The 20,149-nt window shown below is 42.2% G+C and overlaps 1 protein-coding gene across 1 annotated transcript in view; it reads left to right on the top strand.

Moving 5' to 3' along the window:
• LOC126298384 (inactive phospholipase C-like protein 1) overlaps positions 1-20,149 on the top strand; it is a 1,421,164-nt gene that overhangs the window by 784,808 nt on the left and 616,207 nt on the right. Inside the window, exon 2 of the mRNA XM_049989691.1 lies at positions 17,430-17,579. Within this exon, the coding sequence (XP_049845648.1) occupies positions 17,430-17,579 (150 nt within the window). The remainder of the gene's footprint in view (positions 1-17,429; positions 17,580-20,149) is intronic.

The following is a 20,149-nucleotide window of genomic DNA, read 5'->3' as shown; positions in this document are numbered from 1 at the left end:
CTCACTTTTTAGTATAACGCTAAGGTCATTCTTATTTGATCACTGTTCCTACTCAGTAGCAGAATCTCTACATGTGAATTTCAAAACTTAAAGAAAGGGCAAACTGTCTTACTACAAGTAGTGCAAGGTGTTAAACTAATAAGAAAGTACCAGAAACCATAAAAAAGCGAATGTTAGAAGAATGTTTAGGGGTAGGGGGACGCAAATTACTACCATCCCTACATCTACGTGATGAAACTGTGAGGCTATTCATTGCGCTACCGTGACAGCGAGAACAGAAAGATGATATCTAGTTTGTTCCCATGTCCTAAAAGCTTTAATTGTAGCTATATTGCGTATTGAAATTGAATCATAACAGTTACAGTAATTCTGTTAGCACGAGTCTGACGTTTCATGTCATTTTATTACGACCGATCATACAAAGAATATCTGACTTGCTAGATACTTCTCTGCACGTTAGGAAAGACTTCCCAACGTCCTATTCCATGCTATGACGTCAGAAATTCGGCACGCTCAACGTTCGACGGTTTTACCGTCGGGGTGCGTGCGTGGCGTCGCCGCCGTTCGTCGTCGTCGTCGTCGTCGTCGTCCTACTGCAGCCAGGGCCAGGATTACAGTCGGCGCGAGGAGGTGGCGCGCGGTGACCGTAGGGAGCGCAGTTCTACTGGGAACTGCGCTAGCGGAGACCAGCTACCTCCTCCCGCTGTCTGCCGCCCTGGCCCTCGCACCGGCAGCAGCGGGACGTACACAGGCGCAATATTAAAAAATAGTTTTGAAATTATTTTAAGAATCGAATACAGACAGCAGCAAATACTTGGCAATGTCCCTTTCTTCTTCATGTACCCGTAAGAGATAGTCTACGCTTGCTTCTTAGCTTTGTACTCCCAACGAGTCTGTTTTATTAGTTACGCGTTGATTGCTGCTAAAACAATTTAATGCTCATCAGTCTGTCAGTTTTAAACGGTGAGAAGAACTGGTCTTTCAGTACGTAATTAAATGAATGTCTGTATTGCTTATTTTAACTTTGGTGCGCACATATATACGTCTTCAAGTGCATCTTACGGGTGGGTGTACATGTAATCCGCTTTACTTCACATATGAAAATACTACAGACAGCTTTTTCTCAGAAGAATAACTGAACCACTAAACAGTTCAATGGCTTCAACTGACAGAAAATCTGAAGACTAGTTTCACTTGAAAAGGAAGATTGAGTAGTTCAATCACTACACAAAACACCACCTGATTTTGTCGACTGCTTTCATTCTGTTGCTCCGAAACAGTGGTTTCACACCAAAGAATGAACGAATAATGCAATCTATACATAAAGATCCGGCGTCGACTGTTTTACAACCAACTGAATCAACTATTTTCATTCGATTCTTCCATCACTACTCGTCGTTTCTCCAAAGAAAATACCCTAACCAATAAGAGACTCCAGACAGCCGCTGACTCGTCGGACATCGGATTCTCACTAGTGAAATTTACCACTGTCCACTAGCTACCACACCGCAGTGTGGTAACCTGCACTCCTCGCTTTTGTCCACACTCTTGTAATGGATAAGACGGGAGGCAGCCCGTCGCATCCACAGCCCCGTGTCCTCCTCGGTCCACAGGCGTGGCGTCAGCGAGGGGTAACTTGGACACTTTGCCGCAAGCCGGGCATACTCCCAGCTAATTTGGTTCCGCGCTCCACCGTGTTGCCAACTTCCTCTCACTTTGGCGGCTACTTCCTTTCTCCTCTACTGACACTTCCATTCCCTCTGTGTCTACCTCTAGCTAGCGTTGCAGAAGTTTCACTGGGTCAGAGAGGCTCCTGGTTGCCGCTGGCCCAGCGCGCAGATTTGTCTGCAATCGATAGCCGCTGCCACGGCTCAAAGTAAACGTGACATGTGTTGACTTTCTTTTGCGAAGTGCTGTTCCATTAACTCAGTAATGTATCTGAAAAAGCCACCACTGGTAGAACAGTTATTAGGTATCCCCCTTAAAAAAGTTGGTCCCAATGTTAATGTTTTCGTAATTAATTAGTTTTTAGAACAGTAACTCGAAAGGGTTATTAATTCACTCTTGCTTACGTTTCATTATGAAAAGATTCGGTAATTATGATGGGAAAAATTGTTGAAATTTCGCTTGCTTGAATCTCATCTCCGTTTTCACTAACGTAACCATGTAAACTCATGGCAGGATCAGCCATTGACTTGTAGTCGAGAACATTTTGTATTTGTTCCTTCAGGACTGCCGTCTTTTGAAATTAAATAGCTTTTTACAGTAGAATTTTCCTAAGTTATTGTTGTATTTGTTCCCGCCTCAGCTGTGAATGCTGGTACTGTTGTTAAGTGGATAATACATGGTTCAAATGGCTCTGAGCACTATGCGACTTAACTTCTGAGGTCATCAGTCGCCTAGAACTTAGAACTAATTAAACCTAACGACATCACACACATCCATGCCCGAGGTAGGATTCGAACCTGCGACCGTAGCGGTCACGCGGTTCCAGACTGTAGCGCCTGGAACCGCACGGCCACTCCGTCCGGCAGTGGATAACACAAAGTTATCTAAAATATAACCAAAGTTAGTAGAGAAGCGTTAGTGAAAAGGGTCTTGAAAACACGCACTAGACGCTTCGGGAAAACATGATAGCATTTGACATAGTCTGGGCAGGATTTAGAACGTGGTAAACCTTTTCAAAATTAAAATCATCTTATTAATTCTTGAATCAAAAGCAGTTTCATTAAGGTAATAAAAGGTAGTGTTAAAGTATTGCTTTGCTAGACTATTGATATACGTATATAGTATCTCAGTGTTGCAACAAGGTCATGAAAGTTATCAGACGCGACTGGATACACGGCAGGCAGCAATTACTAATAAACAATGAAGTTTAAGTAAAAGGTTTCGTTGCACGTAGAGTACCTAGGAGTAACACCCTACAGTGATCTAGAGCTGAATTAACAATTTAAGGACGAGCTGCGAGGCGTCAGATTAGGCCATTTTCGTGTTTCAAGTTATATGAATAAAAACAATTATCCTCAGTGGGCAGACAGCTATCCAAGTCCAGAGCGGCCTTTACATACCTACAAGGTGTGGGTAAGATGTGCAATACAGTCGCACGCGGTTCGAAAATGCATGTCGGGCCGCTGTGACAGTCACTTCTGTTACATAGCTGTTCAGTCACGATGCTTGAAATGTAACAAAACATTGAAAATCAAATTTGACGCAATCCGGATGTAATATTTCACAGAGCGACAGAGATACGATCGTATGAAAATCGCTGCAAGTGTGTGATTCGTTAGCTGAAGTTTTGACTACTAGGAACGAAAGTAACGTTAAGTGTGCAGAAAGGAGGCCTCAAAGGACCCCTAATGTTCTCAGTATTGAAACGTCCCCTTAGAAAAATTATTGAGTTATTGTGCTGATTTTCAAACAGCTGAGCAAAACTGAACGTACTCAGACGTTTCTCTCTTTACCTATTCTGATCAACACTAAACTGACACACAATACTTTTTAGCGCAACGCAATCTGACTTTTAATAATCCCTATAAAAGAATGGCCCTGACTAACATTAACCTATACCTTTCACAAATCACTTACCTCACAACAATCTTCGTTACTCGAACTACTACAATACAGCGAGCTCCACTACTGCCAGCTAAATAAAAGATTCAAACTACTGATAGGCATACTTAGCAAATGAAAGATTTTGATAGAGAACAAACAATGTATTTACCTTAATAGTGTTCAAAAGTCATAATATATATATAGCAGTTCATGACATCCAGTCTTACAAATGTACTGTCACTGATCGACACACGTCCAGATCATCGGCTCTCAAAATTCCGCCATCTCTCTCTCTACATCCAACACTGCTGCCGGCTCACCTCCAACTGCACAACGCTACTCGCTGTTAACAGCCAACTGCCCAACGCTACAATGGCGGGTATTTCAACAATGCCAACCAGCCACAGACTGCACACAGCACAGCCAGTGATTTTCATACACAGCGCTACGTCGCTGCGGCGTTAACAATATAAGAACCTAAACAGCCTACTTACAGTATACATAACACATTTATGAGAGATGATCAGCAACGTTATGGCATTTATCGCTGACCCCCAAAAATGCTATTGCCTGAGTAAAGTATAGTTGTTGGATAACAGCAGAGAGGTGCGGAATGTCTTGGTCAAAATATCCACTTGGTGTAATGAGTAGCATCTGTCTGTAAACATAGACAAATGCAGGATTATGTATGAATTCAAGAGAAGGTATGCAATTACAAAATTAGTAGTGAACATCTTGATCATTGGACATCGATTAAGAATTTAAGGCTAATACTATAAAGCGATACGAAATGGGACTACACTCTAAAATCAGTATTAGAGAAGGATAGTGGAGGGCTTCGCACACGAGACGCTAGTGACACCAATTCTACAATGTTGTTCCAATATTTGTAGGCATTGTCAGGTACGCATGAAAACACATTTCGAAACAAACCAGAGACGAGCTGCTAGGATCTTAACAGATGAGTGGAAACTATGCGCACGTGTAACAGCTCTGATCGGGGAACTTAATGGGAAGAAAGATGACGTTAAAGAACCTGTATTCAAAGATGAATGTGTCATTCTGGCAAAAATGTGTAGCTCGCGCAGGGATCACAGGGAGAAGAAAGGAGAGAATAGGGTGCCTGCAGAGGCATACAGAAGTAATTTTTCCCACTCTCAGGACGCGAATGGAATAGAAATGATAATGTCCAATATTGGTACGATGTATAGTCCACCACGCAGCGTACAGAGCCTTGCAGAGTATTTGTGTAGATGTGGATGAGAGATACCAGGAATGTCGACATAAAGTTATCCAAGAGGAGAAAAAACATTAAACTGCTGACTTTTATGTGAATAATTCAGTGAACTCAAGGATGTGCTGCGCCCCCAAGAACATAATTTTAGAAAAAAATAGACGTCAAAGAACTGTATTTAGAGTTTTGTTCGAGCGTTTGGTGTTCTTATGAAGAAGGCATGTCAACAGACGAATACAGAGACGTGCTGATAGGGTTCGTAACAGGAAGGTGCAGCCCTTAAGGAAGTTTAACAAAGATGCTTGAGAAACTTAAATTGGATTCCTTCGAAGAAGGAGATCGTAGTTCTCATGAAACCCTTTTAGGTAACCTGCTTTCGGCGATGACTCGGTTCCACTTAAGTGTCCAGTGTTGTGTGTACCACTGTCGGCGGCTCTCTCTCTGCTGCCGCGTCAAAGGAATCACAGCAGTGATCGCCGTGCTGACAGTTCTTGGTACTCCAGACGACATAACACTGTCTTTGTGGATACTTCACTTCTTGTAAACAAGCGCATGTCCTATTCCAAGTACAGGACGCGGCTGTACGAATCTGGCCGAGAGAGCAATAAGATCGTTCTCTCGCTCGCTAGTTGTGTGGGACTTGCATGTCGCTGAGAATTGCCCTCCTAAGCCCATCGATTCCATATTTACATGACAGTTGTCGTATTAAAGTCCATCGCGAACAGCAGTATCATGGAACAGTAAACTGCTTTTTCCATAGGTCGTGAATTTCGACTCGTGCGGGGAGATGTTTTTCCTTTTTCACATGAGGCATGATACGATCTTCTCACAAAGCACGAACATTCATATCCGATTTCTGAATGAGAAAACCGCTGCGTAATCTTTTCTTGTATATGGAATCTAGATGGCGTGACTCCTTCCCACTTCGTGTGGTTTCGTTGAAAAGTTTATAATTTGCATCACGTCCATTTTACGCCTGTTGCGTGCCGTCTTGGAGTTTTAATGGGCAATGGTATACGGTATTACCGCTGTTGTGTATAAGCTATAACCTTGTCATTTAATTCGATTTAAACTTCTCAGAAACTTCTCCTCAGGAACAACGACGGAAGTGTTTGTAATCCTCCCTTCAGTTTCTTGCTGTAGTATACGGTGTAAACAAGGTGAGTAAATAACCTCAGTCGTAATTTGAAAACACGAACATTGAGGTGGTAAGAAAGAACTGCTAATGGAAGACAGTTTACAGTCTCCCGTCGGGGTAACAAGGAGCACATTCCGGAGATGAGAAAAGTTCCTTCATTCATCACTTTCTCGTTACTGTACAGTCTCCAGAACTTTCTTCGAGGCAGGTAACTGGATATTCGTGCCTTCTTGCTACCATTCGACGAACAAATCTGTGGACATTACGTCTGATCTCCCTGGATGTTCTCGGGCCAAGAAACTCTTTACATTAAGATTTTTCTCTTCTAGAGCTTAATTTTTAGCTGCAGACTCTAGTTTCTTAATAGTGCAGTAACTATACTTTACTTAAAAAAATCTTTTTCAGACTGTTGGGCTTCATCTTTTGTCTTGATAGGGGCTTTACAAATAAAATATTACGAATTGGCCTACAAGTGCTTGTTCTGTAAGTGACACACTTACTACTTCAAACAGTTGAATATCGCAATCGTATGTCAATTTCGCAATCAATGTATGCAGCAAAAACATGTCTTTCTTAACATGAAGCTTACGATATTGCTTCATCTAGTGATTGATGGCTCCTTCCCATGATACTTGGCTACATTCCGTAAATGTCTTTCTGTTAAAGTAGGCATCTATCACATTGTCACAATATCTTACTGAGTACTTAATTGGATCTAGTATCATAAATGAAATACGGATGACCTTAAAAGAGATTGTTGGACTTTAAGAAAATATTGAGAAATTGTGACACACAGTGTAGGAATACCACACCAAAATAATTGAAAAAAATAAAAATAGAAAATAGCAGTAGAATCAGGACTTTTAAAAAAGATAACTTATGACTGACATTGATACAGCACTATCAAAATTATACACAAAGTCTATAAATAAAATCAGCTAAATAGTTGAATTCATGGAATATAAGCAAAAGCACGCACCTGAGACCTATTACGGAATACGGAGTTCGCATTCCACATAAAGAAAAATACACAGGGTGTGACGAAAATCTACTGACAAACGTGATACATAGCGTCTTGATGAACAAATTAATGATAAGATCGCATACTCAGGAACTTCATGTAAGGACGTTACGGAGAGTGGAAGTTAAAGCGGGACACCCTTGCCGTTAAACCAACTCTTTGGTTAAAATGTGGGTTCGTTCGGTAATCATAATGCAAGCGAAACTCCAAGTGTTGTATTCACCAAATAAAATTGGCGTCAAACATAAAGGAGGCAGGAAGCCCTTACTACAGAAACTAGTTGCTCTAGTGAGTTGGCCTGCCAAGCATGCAACAGTTAATCTGATTCGTCAGAGTAAACTAGATATGAACAGAAATTTTAGGCAACACACGTCATGATACATTTAACAACAACTAAAAATAAACGTGTTATAATACTTGAGTGCCGGTCTCGGTGACCGGGCGGTTCTAGGCGCTTCAGTCCTGAACCGCGCGACTGCTACGGTCGCAGGCTCGAATCCTGCGACGGGCATGGATATGTGTGATGTCCTTAGGTTAGTTACATTTGAGTAGTTCTACGTTCTAGGGGACTGATGACCTCAGATGTTAAGTCCCATAGTGCTCAGAGCCATTTGAGCCATAATACTTAAGCTTCCTGTGACAAATATGAACACTGGTCTAGTTTCTTATCCCAGTGAACGGTGACTGACTAAACTAGTTGTGTGTCGGGTCTAACACTGGTGGCGGTGACAGTAAGTCATTTTACTATCTGTTCAGACATGCTTACTGTGATACTGCGACATTGTGAGGCTCTGGAGACACTGTTTCACCGAGAGAGGTAGCTCAGTCGTTAGCAAACTGGACTCGCATTCGGCAGGACGACGGCCATCCTGATTTAGATTTTCCGTGATTTCCCTAAATCGCTTCAGGGAAATGCCGGGATTGTTCCTTTGAAAGGGGGCGGGCGACTTCATTCCCTATCCTTCGCCAATGCTAAGGGACCGATGACCTCGCTGTTTGATCCCCTTCCCCAAATTAACGAAGCAAAGAGGCACTGTCTTCTGAGAGAGTGGAGCTGTGCGTCCGCTTAAATCGGTGGTTCTTGTGAAATCTGTTTCATTGCAAGTTGCTATTGAAAGGTCTGAGTCGCAGCGTCTCGGCAAAAGTACTTCCACTGAGTGAAATTATATCCCCGCTCTCGTTCCAGGAAGTATTTCGCTGCAAATGGGCACTACTTTCCGAAAGACAGATACCAGAAATGGAGGGTGATTCTTTGGCAGTGCCAGCCACTCGTGCTGACGAAACATCAGAAAAATTACGGAACAAACGTCTGCCGAGGACTGCAATTTAAAAGCCAGCATACATAATATCAACACGTGTCCATGTAAGGCCCAAGAGTATTTTGCTTATGACTACTCTTTAAACAATAAGCAGGTTCAAGTGGCAGCACTGTCTGCTGTCTATGCAGAAACGAGACTTGCGCTAGCGTAGAGGGTTGAATGAAATCTGTCATGGAGACTGAAGGCTATAACAACTACAGAAATGCAAATAAAGGGTAATAAATTTTCGTTTATTGCTGACAGCTTTGCAAAGGCGTTCTCGCTTTTTCAGTATTGAGCGCGGTTACAACGTTGAAATGTGTCGCGCTGCCAAACTCCTTCCGCCGCTGTGACAGCTCATTGGCGCTCAGGCTCGAGCTGTGTCGTATATCAGCTCAGTCGCTGTCCCTAACAATTTGATTGTAAATTGGTTTTGAAAAGCGCCGAGTGGCAGTGTCGGCGGGAGAAGTACTTTCACGGAGTCCAATTGTATCCTGGCTCTCGTTTCGGGAAATATTTCGTCGCAAATGGGCACTGATAGCCAAAAAACGCGGGGATTTCAGGCCGAAAGAAAAAAAACCGTAAAATTCCGAGTAGCACACACGCTCTGGACGTTCCGTACCAACTTAATTATAAAACAGATAGTATACGTTTCAATGAGCGGGTTTGTGAGTATCAAAATATGTACCCTAAAAAAGAACATTGGATCTATTCCTTACATGTATTTTACGAAAACGAAGCGTGAAGTGCAACGAAACCAAGTCTGAGCCAATGTAATGAGGGAGTAGCGATGATGTTGTGTTTCGCAGGAGACCAGTTTCCTTTTCATATTGAAAGATCCCTTCAATGAGACACTGATTCAGTAACGGCGTGTAATTTGATTTTGTGATGGATATTGATATTCGTACCTATTTGTGTACCATGAAGCAACAATATTTGACATACAGGAGCAGAAATAGAGATTTCCAATTCTCGTAAAAAATGTTTCATTCTAAATTGCTATTGAAAGTTCCCAGTAGCAGCGTCCCGGGAAAAGTATTTTCCCGTAGTCCAATTACATCGTCGCTCTCGTTCCGGGAAATATTTCGCAGTAAATCTGTACTGCTGACAAAAACAAAAGACACCAGAAATGTCGGGTGATTCTTTGGAAATCTTTTGACTGCACTGGCGTAGAAGCTTGAATTTTTAAAACCGATAAAGGACCGTAGACACTCGCGTTTGACATAAATTGTAGCTTGATACCTCTACCCGTTCCTGAGAAAAAGGGATTTTAACTGACGGACAGACAGACAGATGGACAACAAACACCTAAAAATATTTTCTTTTGTAGTGCAATTAGAAATTAACAGCTTTCGGATTTTTTTTTCTTTACTTGCACTGTGAAACTTTGCTTCTTGCCAAATTCCATGATTGTAGGTCAACGAGAAGTAACCTACAAGGTTTTGACGAGTGAGTTTGGGAGTATCAAAATGTGTGACATAAATAGCCGTATCTTTTGACTGCGTTGACTTCGAAGCTTACATTTTTTACATCACCAAGGAACTGTAGACCTGAGTTTTTACATAAATTTCAACTATGTATCCTTGTCAGTTTCGGAGGCAAAAAGCTTGTAACAGACGGACAGTCGGACATCAAGTTTATCCTATTAGGTTGTCGTTTTTACCGATTGATGCATGGAACCATAAAAATGGCAAAAAGCGCAAATTGTATCTATTCCTTACATGTATTTTGGGAAAACAAAGCACGAAGTACAACAAAACGAAGTTTTGAGCTGTCGTAATGCGGAAGTAGCGATAATGTTATGTTTCGGAGGGAGACCAGTTTCCTTTTGATATTGAAAGGTTTCTGCGATAAGAGACTGACACAGTATCGGTGTATAATCAAATTTTGTGATGGACATTGACATTCGTACCTATTCGCGTACCATGAAGTAACTTAATTCGACACGCGTGAGCAGAGTTAGAACTTGAAATTTCTCTTAAAAGTGTTTAGGTTTTAGCGCACGTTCTGGCTATCGTGTTGGTCAAAGATGTCACGTGAATTATGGGTCTGTAAGACAAGCAACGGTTGCGCCGAGGAGAATCTATTACAGGGGAAGCGGTTTATTTTGACCCACACCTTTACGGACCCTACACACGCACCAACCGACCGACAAATTGTACTTATGTAGGCGTTTCGACCAGACGACTGCCCAACGAACATTCCTTGTAGAAATGTCAGGCCGGTAGGTCCACCCCATAGCCGAAGCTAGCCCCCACCCCCTTCCACCGAACAAATTGTGTCGTGTATAGAGCTGTCGTGCTAACCCCACAACAAAAGTCCGTCTTTTGTCACTGCGCGGGGGAGTTAATGCTGTTCTAATATCTACATCTACATCCGTACTCCGCAAGCCACCTGACGGTGTGTGGCGGAGGGTACCCTGAGTACCTCTATCGGTTCTCCCTTCTATTCCAGTCTCGTATTGTACGTGGAAAGAAGGATTGTCGGTATGCTTCTGTGTGGGCTCTAATCTCTCTGATTTTATCCTCATGGTCTCTTCGCGAGATATACGTAGGAGGGAGCAATATACTGCTTGACTCTTCGGTGAAGGTATGTTCTCGAAACTTCAACAAAAGCCCGTACCGAGCTTCTGAGCGTCTCTCCTGCAGAGTCTTCCACTGGAGTTTATCTATCATCTCCGTAACGCTTTCGCAATTACTAAATGATCCTGTAACGAAGCGCGCTGCTCTCCGTTGGATCTTCTCTATCTCTTCTATCAACCCTACCTGGTGCGGATCCCACACTGCTGAGCAGTATTCAAGCATTGGGCGAACAAGCGTACTGTAACCTACTTCCTTTGTTGTCGGATTGCATTTCCTTAGGATTCTTCCAATGAATCTCAGTCTGGCATCTGCTTTACCGACGATCAACTTTATATGATCATTCCATTTTAAATCACTCCTAATGCGTACTCCCAGATAATTTATGGAATTAACTGCTTCCAGTTGCTGACCTGCTATTTTGTAGCTAAATGATAAGGGACCTATCTTTCTATGTATTCGCATCACATTACACTTCGCTACATTGAGATTCAATTGCCATTCCGTGCACCATGCGTCAATTCGCTGCAGATCCTCCTGCATTTCAGTACAATTTTCCATTGTTGCAACCTCTCGATACACCACAGCATCATCTGCAAAAAGCCTCAGTGAACTTCCGATGTCATCCACCAGGTCATTTATGTATATTGTGAATAGCAACGGTCCTATGACACTCCCCTGCGGCACACCTGAAATCACTCTTACTTCGGAAGACTTCTCTCCATTGAGAATGACGTGCTGCGTTCTGTTATCTAGGAACTCCTCAATCCAATCACACAATTGATCTGATAGTCCGTATGCTCTTACTTTGTTCATTAAACGACTATGGGGAACTGTGTCAAACGCCTTGCGGAAGTCAAGAAACACGGCATCTACCTGTGAACCCGTGTCTAAGGCCCTCTGAGTCTCGTGGACGAATAGCGCGAGCTGGGTTTCACACGATCGTCTTTTTCGAAACCCATGCTGATTCCTACAGAGTAGATTTCTAGTCTCCAGAAAAGACATTATACTCGAACATAATACGTGTTCCAAAATTCTACAACTGATCGACGTTAGAGATATAGGTCTATAGTTCTGCACATCTGTTCGACGTCCCTTCTTGAGAACGGGGATGACCTGTGCCCTTTTCCAATCCTTTGGAACGCTTCGCTCTTCTAGAGACCTACGGTACACCGCTGCAAGAAGGGGGGCAAGTTCCTTCGCGTACTCTGTGTAAAATCGAATTGGTATCCCATCAGGACCAGCGGCCTTTCCTCTTTTGAGCGATTTTAATTGTTTCTCTATCCCTCTGTCGTCTACTTCGATATCTACCATTTTGTCAACTGTGCGACAATCTAGAGAAGGAAGCACAGTGCAGTCTTCCTCTGTGAAACAGCTTTGGAAGAAGACATTTAGTAATTCGGCCTTTAGTCTGTCATCCTCTGTTTCAGTACCATTTTGGTCACAGAGTGTCTGGACATTTTGTTTTGATCCACCTACCGCTTTGACATAGGACCAAAATTTCTTACGATTTTCTGCCAAGTCAGTACATAGAACGTTACTTTCGAATTCATTGAAAGCCTCTCGCATAGCCCTCCTCACACTACATTTCGCTTCGCGTAATTTTTGTTTGTCTGCAAGGCTTTGGCTATGTTTATGTTTGCTGTGAAGTTCCCTTTGCTTCCGCAGCAGTTTTCTAACTCGGTTGTTGTACCACGGTGGCTCTTTTCCATCTCTTACGATCTTGCTTGGCACATACTCATCTAACGCATATTGTACCATGGTTTTGAACTTTGTCCACTGATCCTCAACACTATCTGCACTTGAGACAAAACTTTTGTGTTGAGCCGTCAGGTACTCTGTAATCTGCTTTTTGTCACTTTTGCTAAACAGAAAAATCTTCCTACCTTTTTTAATATTTCTATTTACGGCTGAAATCATCGACGCAGTAACCGCTTTATGATCGCTGATTCCCTGTTCTGCATTAACTGATTCAAATAGTTCGGGTCTGTTTGTCACCAGAAGGTCTAATATATTATCGCCACGAGTCGGTTTTCTGTTTAACTGCTCAAGGTAGTTTTCAGATAAAGCACTTAAAAATATTTCACTGGATTCTTTGTCCCTGCCACCCGTTATGAACGTTTGAGTCTCCCAGTCTATATCCGGCAAATTAAAATCTCCACCCAGAACTATAACATGGTGGGGAAATCTACTCGAAATATTTTCCAAATTATTCTTCAGGTGCTGAGCCACAACAGCTGCTGAGCCCGGGGGCCTATAGAGACATCCAATTACCATGTCTGAGCCTGCTTTAACCGTGACCTTCACCCAAATCATTTCACAATTCGAATCTCCGTCAATTTCCTTCGATACTATTGCACTTCTTATCGCTATAAACACGCCTCCCCCTTCACTGTCCAGCCTATCTCTGCGGTATACATTCCAATCAGAGTTTAGGATTTCATTACTGTTTACGTCTGGTTTCAGCCAGGATAGGATGCGAGGCGGACGAAACTGTAAGGACAGACTTTCCGAAGAAATTTGAATACTTCAGTTCTATGTGGCACACGTCTTGCGAGGAGTATAGCAATACAGATGGAAGGAATCAAGCACGTTTTTTCGTTTCTTAATGAAATCCATAATGGTTTTATCTGTCACAGAGAGAGAATAAAATCCGTCCACCTTCTGTAATTGTGTTTCTAGGTTTTGTTTCCAATACTTATAGGAGATGAAAGCTAAAATCCGAATATCGACATTCAGTTGACCTTAATTCGTCAAATATACTTGCCTGTTTGTTATGAGTTTTCAAAAAGTCCGGTCTATATCCAGTCCCTCTACTATGAAGGGTAAAGTGTTGGACTTCCCTTTTTCTTAGTTCTAACAATTGCTAAATGCTTCATTTCGTACGTAACTGTTCTTGTATTAATTGATGATGTTCGCCACCACAAAGTGTAGCCTTTATTCTTCGAATCTCAAATGAGTTTTTAAGCTCGCAAATCATCTTTAATGCAACATACATAAATAAATGAATAACGTGTAACGTCTTTAGTTTTACTTATTTTGTTTAACAGGGCTGTGTCTCCTCAGTCAACAAACCATCATGTTGCTGGTTTCACAGTCACTTTAGTTAATAATTGTGGGGATACAATAGCAATGAGTTGGCGGTACTCTTAACTACTGACAGTGGCTACAAATCGTAATGCACACTGAAGCGCCAAAGAAACTGGTAGAGGCATGCGTATTCAAATACAGAGATATGTAAACAGGCAGGATACAGTGCTGCGTTCGGCAACGCCTATATAAAACCGCAAGTGTCTGGCGCAGTTGTTAGATCGGTTACCGCTGCTACAATGTCAAGTTATCAAGATTTAAGAAAGTTTGCACGTGGTGTTATAGTCGGCGCACGAGCGATGGGACGCAACATCTCCCAGGTAGCGATAAGGTGGGCATTTTCCCGTACGATTATTTCGCGAGTGTACCGTAAATATCAGGAGTCCAGTAAAAAATCACATCTCTGACATCGCTGAGGCTGGAAAAAGATCCTGCAAGAACGGGACTAATGACGACTGCGAATCGTTCAACGTGACAGAAGTGCAATCCTTCCGCAAATTGCTGCAGATTTCAATGCTGGGCTATCAACGAGTGTTAGCGTGCGAACCATGCAACGAAACTTCATTGGCATGGGCTTTCGAAGCCGAAGACCCACTCGTGCACACTTGATGACTGCACGTCACAAAGCTTTACGGCTCGCCTGGGCCCGTCGATACCGACAATGGATTTTTGATGACTGGAAACATGTTGCCTGGTCCGACGAGTCTCGTTTCTAATTGCATCGAGCGGATTGACGTGAAAAACCTACATTTCAGCAGGATAATGCACGACATTATGTTGCGGGTCCTGTACGGGCCTTTCTGGATACAGAAAATGTTCGACTGCTGCCGTGGCGAGCACATTCTCCAGATGTCTCACCAATTGAAAACGTCTGGTCAATGGTGGCCGCGCAACTGGCTCGTCACAATACGCCAGCCACTACTCTTGATGAACTGTGGTATCGTGTTGAAGCTGCATGGGCAGCTGTACCTGTACACGCCGATCAAGCTCTGTTTGACTCAATGCCCAGGCGTATCAAGGCCGTTATTACGGCCAGAGGTGGTTGTTCTGGATATTGATTTCTCAGGATCTATGCACCCAAATTGCGTGAAAATGTAATCACATGCCAGTTTTAGAATAATATATTTGTCCAATGAATACCCATTTATCATCGGCAATTCTTCTTAGTGTAGCAGTTTTTATGGCCAGTAGTGTAAATGCAGATGGTGGCCGAGCCCACGCATTGCGCAGTTTACCACGAACGGCACCTCTGCGATGTCCTCAAGACGTTGAAAGTGCCAATCGTGGTTATATAGTGTTCTGTGTAGGTGTGAGTGCAGTACGTCCGAGCCAAGTGAATTCGAGCGTGGGTAACTTGTTGGTGCTCGTATGGTAGGTGATTCCGTCACCGAGGTAATTGAAAAATTCGGTGTTCCAGTAGCGACCGTTTGGAATATTTACACCGTATACAGAGAAAGCGGAAGTACGTCATCCGCTAAATCAAAACGCAGACGAAATTGTGTGTTGAATGATCGAAACAGGCGGTCATTGAAGAGGATTGTGACGAAAAGTAAGAGGACAGTAGCTCCAAAGTTCACCGCGGAATTGAATGTCGCACTCGTTAACCCTGTCAGCATCAGTGCAACCAATGCTCAATAAGCAGGGAATTGCAGCACAAGGTCATCACTGACGTAACAGGAAACAAATGCCGAAACAATAAAAATGGTTCGAACGGCTCCGAGCACTTTGGGACTTAATTTCTGAGGTCATCAGTACCCTAGAACTTAGAACTACTTATACCTAACTAACCTAAGGACATCACACACACCCATGCCCGAGGCAGGATTCGAACTTGGGCCTTAGCGGTCGAACGGTTCCAGACTGTACCGCCTAGAATCGTTCGGCCGAAACAATAACACCTGCAGTATTGCGCAATGGAAAAATGACATCTGGTTGGGAGAGTCCTGCTTCTCACTGTTTCCAAATTCTGGCCGATTTTACTTCCCAACCGTAAAACATGGCGGGGTGTTCTGTGGTGTTTGCATCCATATCGTGGTAAGGCATGAGCCCCATGTTACACTGCAACGTCCCATTACTGCCGAGGTTTGTGTGGACAATTTGGTTAATGAGGCCCACCTCATAGTACTATGTTTGTTTCCGGATGGTGATATTGTGCTCAAAGACAACTCGCATAGTCCAGGACGTTTTTTTGTGAGAACGAAGATGAACTGTCGCATTTCTGCTGGTCACCTCAGTGACCAGAGTTTTATATAACTGAGCGTTTGTGGTCTCCAAATTGGTTCAAATGGCTCTGAGCACTATGGGACTTAACATCTGAGGTCATCAGCCCCTAGAACTTAGAACTACTTAAACCTAACTAACCTAAGGACATCACACACATCCATGACCGAGGCAGGATTCGAACCTGCGACCGTAGCGGTCGCGCGGTTCCAGACTGTAGCGCCTAGAACCGCTCGGCCACGCGGGCCGGCCTTAGTGTGTTATTGATATTCATAATGTGTCTGAGCTGTGGTTGCCCTCCCCAGAAAGTTAATTCTGCACCATCAATGGTTTTAAGGCAATTGGATAGTCTTTTCATTTTTAATATTCCCAGGTTAAGTAAATTAATAAATAAGTAATAGAGCGCTACAATACATAAAGGCTGTGATGTTATAAGTAGATAGAATTCGGTTTTTAACCTGATGACAATCGAAAATGGAAAACTCATACACTTCATAAAGTGTCTTAGTTGCGCTACAAGTGCAGTATGCACGATTTCATCTGTATGTGATGAATAAATGAAGATGTCAACAAACCGTACTTATTTCCATACGCTAATGATTTACACATTCGTATTATGAAAAAGACGGGTTACCTCATTCCAGAGGCGACTCTCCGTGGACTCAATGGGATGAGATTCTACATGTACATACGTTATCGAGAATGTACTGGATTGTGCATGATGAACGGTACTTCTTTTCCGTATTAGCTTCTTTGTGTTCTATTTCCTTCGCGAAGGAAACAAACGGGAGGAACTGTGGTACAGATCGACTCGATCATCGGTTTTTCTTAGTCCAGTGAAAATCCCGAAAGAACTGGTTTTCAAGTGCAGTTGCAGGAGTAGAAATAAAAATGTGTTCATTAACGTTAACTTTACATATCCTGTATACTGACTCGTCCCACATCATTTCGATAAAAGAATCTTTCAAATGATCTATAGCACATGTAACTAACTGCATGACTAACAAATCAGTTTTCTTGGTGTATTATTTTTTATCTTGATCTGCTGATTTTTTAAAGTGTTGTCACATGTTTTACAAACGGGTTTTATTGTTTCTTTTCGGATTGTGTTACGTTTTTATTCTACAACATTTATCTATTTCATCCATACTCATCTCAGTAGTAGAACGGCTATCAAAGATCTTGGCATTATTTACATAGGTTCCTGCAGGCACAGACAAAGCATCGTCACTAAGTTTAAACTTGAGTGTGTGTAGCAAGCATCAGAAAGTAAGACGCTTGTCGTATTGTGTTGCAGCTTCCGACTGCCTGCGGTATATGATGAACGGCACTACCCTGATCAAACTGCGGCCAAACGGAAGGCAGTACCACCGATACTTCACTCTCTCTGAAGACCTTACATACATTACCTGGGAACCAACAAACAAGAAAATCGTCAAAGCACGATGTAAGTATACTACTACCGTGAGTAAATATTCCACAATTACTGTGATAGCGTACTAACTGCATCCTTATTGAAATAAATGTTTTAATATCCAGGATTTATCTGTTTAACTGCAGAAAATTAGCGTAGAATTTTAACATGCTAATAACCGAATACGAATATACTCCTCTCTAGTAAGCGTCTTCTAAAATTAAGTAACTATCAAGTTATTTGATGGTGTAAAAAATACAATATTTAGTTATAAGGATACCTTTTAACTGTTTCTTGCCTCAAAAAATTCAGCCAACCGATAACGTGTTTTCTTAATGTACGAAAGAATGAAAATATCTCTAGATGACTGATTATTTCTCTCATCTCTTTCTCCATATTCAGTAATGTTCACCGATGTGGTGAGGGCTAGGTGATTTTTTTTACACGTTGTATCACTGAACCCTCGTCTTACGATTAAAAGACAAGTAATTATATTCTCTACATTCCACATTTTGTTTCAATGCTACATTCAATGTATAATATAAAACAACGTTTCATATTAAACAACAATATTAAACACATGAAAGAGATACCTCTGACCTTATCACATTGAAATGATAGTCAGCAAACTCTTAATTTCACAAGACTGATGATCACGCACTTATCTACGTTTATGTTTATAGCTACACTGAACCACTGCCAAATGACCCTGCGTGGACTGGCAGCTTTAGAGTCTTTGCAGGCCCATTTAGGTTCCTACGTAAAGATGATGTCGGTGTACTACTCATTTAACACTTACGTTCAAATATATTATTTAGTTTTCGAATTTAAGTGCAGTGTCCTCAAAACGCACCTTAGAATATTTTCCTTAAAATAATTATTTGAATCGCTACAGTCCCTACAGTTACTAATTCTCTACAGACCAATGAAATAGAGCTACGCAACTGTATAGTCTAACTGAACAGATTATAACAGTAATTAATCTATTTGCAATCAATATACCATTCCGACTCTTCATCATTTCTATCCCAACTTAGAATCTCCGATGAGCTTTCCTCCTCGTTGTATCCTCCTCAGACTCCTTCCAGAGCTACTACAGCTGTTGTTTGAGCCATACGCTCAGATCCCTTTCGATCCATATGGTTACCAGGTATATTGTCTAGTGTTGCGGCTTCGATATCCCTTCGTTCCATTTAACAAAATTAGTACTACAGTGCTCCTGATATTCCATTTGCAGAAGAGTTAACTAGCCTTCATCCTTCGGTATTTTGACCATTTCCGTCCAGATTCTTGTCATTCAGTCGATTCCCCATTTTCATTTGCTGTAACTTAGATGGTACTGGAACTAGCTGCTTTTTATCCCAAAGTATAATGAAAAATTAAGTCGCTCTTAGAAAAATCTTGAAAGTAATACTGTCCAGGGTTGTGTGGCTATGCGTTCTTTTCTCGATCAGTCACTACTGCTGCCCAGGATTTCGACACCGACAGATCTATAAACGTTTTTCGCCACTTCATTCTTACCCGATTTGTCCCATATCATCTCACCGAGGTGGCTGCCTGGTACCGCCATACAGCAGCACTACTCAGTCGCTGCTAGAAAGCTCGTCGTTCTTCGTGTTTTTCTGTCACTATAATGATATTGTTAAACCGAATATAACAACAAACTAGTTCTGGAAGTCTCTACTGAAAGGACGATAAATAATTCTACTTTAAACAAGAAAAAATTGTCTGTAACAAGAAATAATCTGACGTAACAGCGGGCGTCGTATTGGTACACCTCCCCCCCCCCCCCCATTTTATCTATTTCAAGGATTATAATGGTCACTTAAATTTGCGGCCATCGGACGATTAAGAAAAGAGTTCATTACAGTAGAAACGGGGGTTGCTTTTGACCTGAAGCATGCGGCTAAATCATCCAATGCTCTATATCCTAGACTATATTGAATTAAACTTAACGATTGTTCTAAAATGATAAAAGTCTCTCAATTTAAACACAGGTTTATTTCAGGCAGAGAAAGTTTATGGCCCCTAACCTGTCTGTCTCAGTTCAAAATAATTCATTCTGCTTCTCCAAGTAAGCCAGTTTCTTTCGTGTAATTCGCATTAAGGATATTTCAGTTGTTTGGCTACTTCGTGTCCACTGCAGGAAGAATTGAACTTGGTGGCTGAACCGGAATGGGACCTCCCGGCCAACAATGCAATACGATCATTTCATTTGAAATTGTTTATGACCTCTTCAGACATCGAAATCTTCATCTACATCTACATTTATACTCCGTAAGCCACACAACGGTGTGTGGCGGAGGGCACTTTACGTGCCACTGTCATTACCTCCCTTTCCTGTTCCAGTCGCGTATGGTTCGCGGGAAGAACGACTGTCTGAAAGCCTCCGCGCACGCTCTAATCTCTCTAATTTTACATTCGTGATCGCCTCGGGAGGTATAAGTAGGGGGAAGCAATATATTCGATACCTCATCCAGAAACGCACCTTCTCGAAACCTGGCGAGCAAGCTACACCGCGATGCAGAGCACCTCTCTTGCAGAGTCTGCCACTTGAGTTTGTTAAACATCTCCTTTGTTGATGGCCTACATTTTCTAAGGAC

Source organism: Schistocerca gregaria, chromosome X, assembly GCF_023897955.1.
Source record: "Schistocerca gregaria isolate iqSchGreg1 chromosome X, iqSchGreg1.2, whole genome shotgun sequence".
NCBI lineage: Eukaryota > Metazoa > Arthropoda > Insecta > Orthoptera > Acrididae > Schistocerca > Schistocerca gregaria.
The sequence above is the reverse complement of the archived record's forward strand: the minus strand, read 5'-3'. Positions and strand labels throughout refer to the sequence as shown.